The sequence below is a fragment of the Protomyctophum parallelum genome, assembly GCF_964188405.1.
Source record: "Protomyctophum parallelum genome assembly, chromosome: 1".
Classification (NCBI taxonomy): Eukaryota; Metazoa; Chordata; class Actinopteri; order Myctophiformes; family Myctophidae; genus Protomyctophum; species Protomyctophum parallelum.
The window spans coordinates 43546946-43556515 of NC_139697.1; the positions used below are offsets into that span (position 1 = coordinate 43546946).

General features: G+C 42.5%; 1 protein-coding gene across 1 annotated transcript in view; it reads left to right on the forward strand.

Annotated features, from left to right (window-relative positions):
* Positions 1 to 1044: 1044 nt before the first annotated feature.
* LOC310871431 (Y+L amino acid transporter 1) overlaps positions 1045 to 9570 on the forward strand; it is a gene marked incomplete at its 5' end in the record, with an annotated part of 23811 nt that continues 15285 nt past the window's right edge. Inside the window, one exon of the mRNA XM_083782959.1 lies at positions 1045 to 1088. Within this exon, the coding sequence (XP_083639085.1) occupies positions 1045 to 1088 (44 nt within the window). The remainder of the gene's footprint in view (positions 1089 to 9570) is intronic.

Sequence of the window (9570 nt, forward strand, 5' to 3'; positions counted from 1 at the left end):
TGTATTTCCGTAAAATAACGCCATATACTTTATCATACCACAGCATAACACAAAATCTTCAAGTAGCAGACATAATATCATCTCAAAACGCGGCGCAAAGCGACGCCTTTTGAGCTTGTAGATCTGCTACTTTTGCTATTTTTACATTTGAATCCTGAGAACTTTTGAACCAGACAGAGACGATATTAATGTTATATTATCATAAATCATATGTCCATATTTCGGACAGTTGGAATGATGATTAATCATGATAAATACATTTTTAAGCTGTGATTAATCTGATAAAAAAGAAAATCGTTTGACAGCCCTAAAAAAGACATTTTCCAAACAGAAAAGAGCGCTGATGCTCTTTCAGTTGGAAACATGCTGCTTTTCTAGGTCTATGCAGTCGACAGACTTTAGTGGAAAACAACCAGCATTCTCTCTCTCTCTCTCTCTCTCTCTCTCTCCTTCTCTTGGGATCTGCAGCCCCGCAGACCGGCAGACGCCAAAGTAATGTGATCAAGTCTCTACAGCTCTCACCAACTCTCCAATGGCATTGTTAGCCCCCTTCCCTCGAGGAGAAAGAAAGAGAGACACAGAGCGCGCAGCGGGGGTGGTAGAAAGATTTTGGATAAAAGGAAAGGTGGTGGTGGTGGGGGGGGGGGGGGTGTATGGAGAGGGACGGGAGTGGAGCTCGGAGGAGACGAAACCAAGAAAAATGAAATGTAGATGAAAGGATGGGAGGATGAGAGGATGGGAGTAGGGCTGGGCCATGTGCCTATATCAGGATTATTTAAAACTTTTGCGTAGCTACGTTATGACTAAATAGCAGATCTAAAAACACGCTGCAGTGAGAATCTTGTATTTTTTGTGCCAGTATGCGAAGTATATGATACAATACAATAAGACAAATGACTGTATAAATAAATGTATAAATATATTTTATAACCAAAGAATCGGCGGATCAGTTTATTTGTTTGACCTACACAAGCAAGATTAAGTTGGGTTAAGGTAATATCGGTTTCGATATATTGAAGGTTAATTGCTCAGCCGTAGATCGAGATGGTCGAGAAGGTGGAGGACAAAGAAAGACGAATGGTAGAAGGGTGTGTAGGAGGACGCGAAAGTCAGACACCCCTGGGAGTGTAATACATGTGTGTGAGGGCGAGGGTCAAGGCTCTTCCAATAACAACCCCTCCTCCATCACCACCAGTGCTATAGGGCTGTCTTTTTGTCCATTAAACAAAATAAACAAAGGTGATGGTTCTATTTGCCTTTATAGGCTATATATGTAGGGCAGATAATTCATGATAACAATAATCGTGACAATGTGTCACATTGCAACGCATTTTGAGCTTTGAGTATAGATCAGCTTTTCTTTGCTAAAATATTTTGCATATTTCTTTTCTTTGGTAGACTCGTGCGAATGGGCAGAAAAGTTGCGTCATTCTTGCATATTTGATTTTCTGCGTTTGCCTTCATATACTGGCTGTGTCAAACTGCAGCAGGGAACCGCAGGGAACGTTGTTCAATTCAATGAATTCATAAACTAGGCCTATACAGTGAAATATATGGTGTTAAAATATATACTTTGGACATAGGACGTAAAGTGAGGGTTACGAGGATGCAGTGTGTCGTTGGGGACTGGACGTTAAACCTGGTAGATTAATATGAGTAGCCTACTGTCTACACAAACACACATACTGTACCACTTTTATCTGACTGACTCCAGATCAGCCTGTCAGGATTCCCGGTCCAAGTCTGTAGTACGAGCGCAAACCTTTTATGCCACATTGTGCAAATGTGTGATGGAACCCAATCGCCTCCATTCTCTTGCTATATAATCCTGTACAATATGCAGTCATTCGTTCTTGTGTGTAACCTTCAGCAGTTGATAAATAGGATCGTCTGGCCATATTGCAATAAGAGGCTTCTATCTCTTCACGTCTGTCCACGGGTTATCCTTACGCTGCGTAATAATGCCTTTCTCCTTCCTTCTTGTGTGCCAAATACCAACTTCTTCATCCCAAAATGGTATGCACAGTAGCCATATTGGAAAGACATCCTTCACAGGTGTTACCAATGATACTAATGAAGGTTTTGTTCCATTCAGGCCAAACTGATATTGTGCATGTTGGCTCACTGGAAACATTCTGCTACACGGTACAGACCTCATGGTACCTTGAAGGGGTTCCAAAATGGCCCCTTACAGGTCCATTTGGTTCCAAGAGTTATGAGGGTCAGAGTTATGTTAAGTTATTTGAAAATAAAATGTTTGAAAACCATGCTACACTAAATGGAACAGATTAGTATCATTGGTGACACATTTGAAGGAAGTAAGGAAGAGGCCCGCAAACCCAATGTATTTTCAACATGGCTGCTGTGCATATGAGCCTATTAGTAGACTGCTTGGGCAGGTTGCCGCGCGCGACAACACGACGTGGTGCAATTGGCGGTTCAGCGAAGCAGGTAATTTGTGTTAAGTACCTACGGAGGCCGTGAGGCGCTCCTTTGGTGGCTGTCATGTTTCCTGCATTCGGGGTTTTAGTCCAACGTTGTTGACCCGCTAATATAGCTTGCTGTTTGAAGGAGGCGGGTAGGGTCATTTGGAGCGTCTGGTATAATTAGAGAGAGCAAGCGCGAGAACACGGGTCAGGCGGAGGTAACACGCAAGACATGAAAGTTGAAGCCCTCTCTTAAATAAATGGACTTTACCACTTTCAACCTGGCATCCCTATTTTGGGCATGTCCTTATATACAGGACATGCCCAACAGTTCTTTTTTATATTTTCAACAATATATAATATTATATAAAATGTATTAACCAAATATGTTTTAGCATATACATACAGTTACGAGGTTAATGTATTGTCTTTGAAACTACTAAGTAGCGATGCTAAATCAAGACTAGAGTTTGAGACAAAAGAATCAAATATCTTCTCTTCTCTTTTTTTTTTTTACATCTCACTGTTCTTTTAACCGGGCACATTATATTTCACACTGCCACACTGTGTAGCCTATTTCTTTCTTTACCTCTTTTCACCTTTCTTGAAACATCAATGATGAATGAACAATTTCACATTCTTCTTTACACCTCAACATAGAGTTCAGTTGATCTTTTAAAGACACCAAGACACTCATTTGACTCATTTGTCTGCATCTCGAATACCTTGGTAGTCAAAAGCTCCTGTTCCATTCATAGTTTGATGTGAAGAAGCAGATTCATCCCAATTCAAAGGATTGTCTTCTCTTGCTGTGCCGACGGTGTTAAATCAAATGACACAGCTTGTTGGACCAGAATGATTGAATGAAAAGGCCATGTAGCTTCAGAAATCACTCCAGTAGTCCATGATTAGTATACCAATGGACATAATGATGCATACTGGTGAATGAATGAATGATATCCCTCACACTGCCTCACACAGACAAAAATAGCTGATCTACAAGCTCACAACAAGTCACGATGCAATGTGCTTCGCCTGTAGGTCAGATATTGAATCGGAAATGTACATTATTTGCGTGTGAGTTGTGAGCTTGTAGACCAGCAATTTTGATCTGTAGATCAGATATTGAATGTGTAGCCAAAGTTTTCACCCCAAAATCTACTATTTAAAATCGATAAATAAATTGATTGTAATTTATTTTTAATCCACTAAAGGGATTAGATGAACTGTTACACCCCTGGAGTTAAATGAACACTGAGTATTTTCCTGTGCTGCATGTTGTCATGATATAAACACATTTTATCACCATACAATCGTGTGTGTGTGTGTGTGTGTGTGTGTGTGTGTGTGTGTGCAACTGTGCATGCATGCATATTGTATGAGTGTGACACAATTTCACCCAGCACACCCAGCACACTGGCACTTGCTGTCACACACTTCACCGGTCCGGTACATCCTGCACCTCAGTCTAATCATTATGCTGCTCCATTCCTCTCTCTCTCTCTCTCTCTCTCTCTCTCTCTCTCTCTCTCTCTCTCTCTCTCTCTCTCTCTCTCTCTCTCTCTCTCTCTCTCTCATCAGCAGGGTTGAAAAGTTTAAAACCATTATAGAATAGTATATTGCTTTGGCAAACCTGCCCGGCAACACAGCACTATACTGACTGACTGGCAAACCGTGGCTCCATAAATCACAGCGATTCTCAGACCTTGCAAAAACCCCGAGTTTGATATCAATCAGGCAACAAAATTTGATACGATTTTATATTATCTATGTGATCTCAATCTACACCTGTTAACTTAAAGGTTTTATGACATTCATTTTCATTTATTTTTCTTTTTTCTTTTAGGTTTTATGACCTCAATTACACCCAAAAAACCTGAACTTTGAACATTCAGTGGATTTTCTGTGGTCTGAAGTTTTCTTTGGGGTTTGGAAGGCCTTTGAGCTACAATGAAAACAGGCAACACAGTGAAACAGTGACATCTGCTGGCAAATCCCATTGACATATATGGGATTTGCAGTAAGTGATGTCACTTACTGCAGGCAAATCAGAGCACCTGTTTGAGCCAGAAAACCCCAGATCACAGAAAATCTACTGAATGTTAAAAGTTCATGTTTTTTGGGTGCAATTGAGATTAGAAAACCTAAAAGAAATTCCAAAACCTTTTTTTTAATGTCACAATCCCTTTAACTCTGAGAGTGTACAAATGGAACCGGTGACCAAATGAACTATTACGGCTTTGGTTTTCAAACTGGTTTGAGAACGTCCGTATTTTGTTCCATTTTGTGCAATGACCCCTGGGTGTCCCCCAGACTACACATTGAGACCCACTGCCATAGATCACGGCACTGACGGGCACTCACACTCACACTCACGTATGCGTGGGCTGTGGGCCAGCTGAACAGCACAGATAAGTCTGCTGTAAGCCAGGCCACTAGACGACAATATATTCACAACGTTACGAGGGTAATGCTGAGGCCCGATTGGCTGTGAAGTGGGAGGTTATTGAACCTGGGGGGGGGGTGTTAACGGTCAGATAAAACGCTTCCACGCTACTCTTTTGTGCCGAAGACATTTTATTTCCTCCGAACCAAACCACGCCCTGCTCTGTCATATTCCAAAAATCACACTCTTCACTTTATTTATGTATGTATTTTTACAAAATCTTTATCCCACGATTTTGCAACCCATTGTTTCACCCAGTGTCAATTGCTTCCTGCTATGCATGAGGAATCCAAGCTGCTTCTTTTCACCTGACAGGGCGTATAGCGTGTGGAAGGAACTCGTTATTCCAACCAGTTCCTTTCCCCTCCATCAGGCAACCCCCGGCTGGCCAGGGGGAGGTAGTTTAGCCCATTCTGACCTGAGATCAGATTCATACGAGGTTTCCACTGGGACACACACTGGTCTGATGAACCCATTCTGACCTGAGATCAGATTCTAAAAATGTCAGTCGCTCTTCGATTTTTCAAAAATAGCAGACCTACAAGCTCGTATCGCGCCACTCGGTGGCGCGATATGAGCTTGTAGATCTGCTATTTTTGCCCCGGTGACTTTATTTGCCTCGGCCACATGACGTCTCACGTCGTAAATGTTTAACCGCTACCCCAAACAAACATTAAAAGTCCATAGACGTGGCTGCCATTTGATTTACGCCATAAGTGCTCTAAACAGACATTAGAACGACTGACATTTTTAGAATCTGATCTCAGGTCAGAATGGGTTAATCAGACCCAGTGTGTGTCCAGTGGAAACCTCGTATGAATCTGATCTCAGGTCAGAATGGGTTAAAATGTATAGTGTTCCAGTTTTTATTGTGTCTGCTGTGCTCTGATCATGCATTTCTTTATACCGTCACTTCAAAATCCAATTGTTTATCCTGTAATGCTGTGTGAGTTCTCTCTCCTGATTGGGTCAAATTGTTATCCTGAAATATAATTTTCTGATTACTAAAGAGTTGGAGAGACTCTATCAGTGAGTATAAATGTCAGCAGGGGAGTGTTGGGTGCAGGGAGGATTGGAAGGATCTTTGACCTCCCGTGCGGTGCTCCTCAGCTGAGTAGGATATACAACAGCAGTGACAACACAGAAATGTGTGTGTGGAGGAATCAATTGGTTATAACGACAAAAAAAAATGGGTAAAAGATTTGAGTATAGACAAATGACATTGGGCCATAAGTCATGTATCTCTCATAATCACGTCCATCAATGGGGTACTCTGTAATTATTCATACGAGGTTTCCACTGGACACACACTGGTCTGATGAACCCATTCTGACCTGAGATCAGATTCTGAAAATGTCAGTCGTTCTTCGATTTTTCAAAAAATAGCAGACCTACAAGCTCGTATCGCGCCACTCGGTGGCGCGATATGAGCTTGTAGATCTGCTATTTTTCAATAGCTAAAGCATGACATGATGCCGACACCAAAATGGGTGCCCGTTCAGAATGGGTTAAGAAGACCACACCTAGCTGAGTGAATGACAAGATTTATGCGTATGTCGTTGCATAATTCATTATGTCAATAATGGCACCGGTCATTAGTTGCAACTATAAAGTGATGCCTGATTTAGACATACGTATGTATAGGCCTATAATAATACTGGATATGTTGTGAAGTGAAGGTGCACGTTTATTTAAAAAGAAGAAAAGAAGAAAAATAAAAACAGATTACCTCGCCTGACACAAAGGAATCAATAGTGGGTCCCACTCCCAAGACATGGAACTCACATAATGGCCTGATGACTGTGCCGCAATGTAGGAAAGAGAGAATCTATTGGGAGCCTCCACGGAGCCTGTATACGGCTTTGTGCTTAGTTGAGAATTCCAGCCTCGACCTACAGTTAATGGCATAATCGCCACTATACCAGAAGAAATACTGTTCAGTGCGCGATCATCGGGAAAATGTACACGTATAGGTCGACATATTTATCTGGCTCAGCTCGATATGCCGGTGTGGAAATAATATACAACCGGTGTGACACATCAATAGCCGTGGGTGCCGTTATCGGGTGCTTTGCTGACCGACAGTGACAGGCTCTGAGGAGTGAGGATGGATTGATGACTGTGTGTATACCTTCACTGCCAGACCCGGTGGCCCGTGCAGCCTGCCCTACCCTGCCCTGCCCTGATTCCTACCCTGCCCTGCCCTGATTCCTATACCCTGCCCTGCCCTGCCCTATAACACACACCACTATAAGAACCAACGGTGACACCGATGTGTTAGAACTTACAAGAGACTATAGGGCTGTATTTTGCATGTCTTAAGTACCAGGTCTTATTACCTATAACTTGAGAAAACTAAAGACCTGGAGGCGTGGTCAATGCTCTTTGGCCACTCAGAATAGCCAAATGGCATTGATCACGCCTCCAGGTCTTTAGTTTACTCAAGTTAGGGAATAAGACCTGATACTTAAGACACGCAAAATACAGCCCGATGTCTGGTTTCCATTGATTCAAGCAGGAAACCCAATCGATTTACTGATCGTTACTGGCCCCCCCAACGGCCTGAGAATACACATCACCGGCCCACTTTCGAGATTTCCACCTAATCGAGAAAAGAACCCGCTGGCTGACATAATATATTGACTCCCGGTATAGGATTGGTCAGCCGCTTATTATATTGCCTATATTGTCTGTCTGTCTGTCATATACTGCCATTCATCAGCTGTCTAGTCAACTGAAAGATAAGCATTAAGTAACCCCACCTTCACTCTGCCCACAAGGGTTCAGATCTACGTCACGTGACCCGAACACTGTGGCTTTCTATGCTAGTGTGCAGGCAGGGACCCCCTAGGGGAGTCCTTGAGGGGGGGTTCCCTCTGGGGGTCCCCAACAAAATATAGCATCAAAATCACATTGTAACCCATTCTGACCTGAGATCAGATTCACACGAGGTTTCCGCCGGACACACACTGGTCTGATGAACCCATTCTGACCTGAGATCAGATTCTAAAAATGTCAGTCGTTCTTCGATTTTTTCAAAAATAGCAGACCTACAAGCTCGTATCGCGCCACTCGGTGGCGCGATATGAGCTTGTAGATCTGCTATTTTTAAATAGCTAAAGCATAACATGATGCCAACACCAAAATGGGTGCCCGGTCAGAATGGGTTTTAACCACTTGAACCTATTTATTTAACCTATAGGCTATTCGAAAATAACTAATCTTGTGAGCTTGAAGATTGGCTATTATTGAAAGAGGAAAAAAAAAACCCACAAATCTTCTGGGGTCTCAACACAATCTTTTGAGATAAGGGTCAACTGCCAAATAATAGCCTATATACATATTGATTTAGGGGTGCTTGTTTGAGAGCCACTACCAGAATCTTCCATTTCTTCATTGGAGCCTGCAGGTTCAGCAACAGAGGACTATTTGAGAAATCAAACCCATTAAATAATTGCAGATCCATAAGCTCACTGCTATTTTCGTGCAGGTTAATGTTTAAATGGTGGCTGACACACACACAAGCCTGTCATCTGTCATGGAAATAAATAAATAAATGTCATCCAATATAATTTCTTCACATGAACAGTAATAATAATAAAGTGTCCAATTCATTTAGGATCCAATAAGATGTGATCAAGCCGAATAAATCACAACCATAGCAGCCTATCGGAGTAAAACGGCACACCATCGTTGCTCTTTCATTGCCGGTCATAAATCTCTCTCCGTTATAAAAAAGAAAGAAAGAAAGAAATATAGGCCTATACAAGTCATGGATCGAGATAAAAATTTCTCCCATTCGTGCTTCTATAAGTCACTGCAACTGCACTGATCTGTTCATTATAGCCTATAATGGCCCGAATTCCTCGATATATACGGGCTTTGTCACGGCCAAAAATAAATAAAGAATTGCCACCCGTCATGTCATGATGCGAGAGGCCGGTTGTGTGTGAAGGGGCCGGCGAGGCGAGCTGTCGTAGGGTGGGGTCGACTAGGCTCTGCATTATGCTGCGCGGCTGTGACAGTGTGGCTGGCACAACGGCAGGTGTGGGCGTGCGGCAATATTAAAGCGACGACGATATGAATAACGGTATATAAGCCTATAGTCACATTAACACGTATTAGGCTATTCTATAGCATGTTTAGTTCATTTGCTCGTTTTGCATCAAATTGAAAATGGTATGCGTCAGGAATGGGGGGGGGGGAGGGGGCATCATAAATTGAATCAAAGTATAAGCCCATGCGCGCGAGCGACACACACGCACACGCACACACACACACACACACACACACACACACACACACACACCACACACACACACACACACACACACAGTACACACACTAGCATTGGTTTCTTTATGGGTGCAGCAATTATAGCCTATAAGGTGAATGATGATTGTGACAAATTGCACGCAGCTTGGTGACGATTGAAATACTTAATAATGTTTTTTTGTTTGAATGTTGAAACTATTATTTGTATAGCATGACTTGCAAGAGGAGTTGGACCGCTCCCCAGTCCCCCGACAATCAATGCTGAGCATCCTTTTGTGCTAAATATGGGTGTCGCCGCCCGCGAGCTGTCCTCAGCACCACAGCCCTGCGTGTGTAGCCTAATAAATAACAATATTATTCTAATTGTCTATATAGGCTATACTAATCCTCGCTAAGAGAGTGTAAAAATAAATAAACCTACAG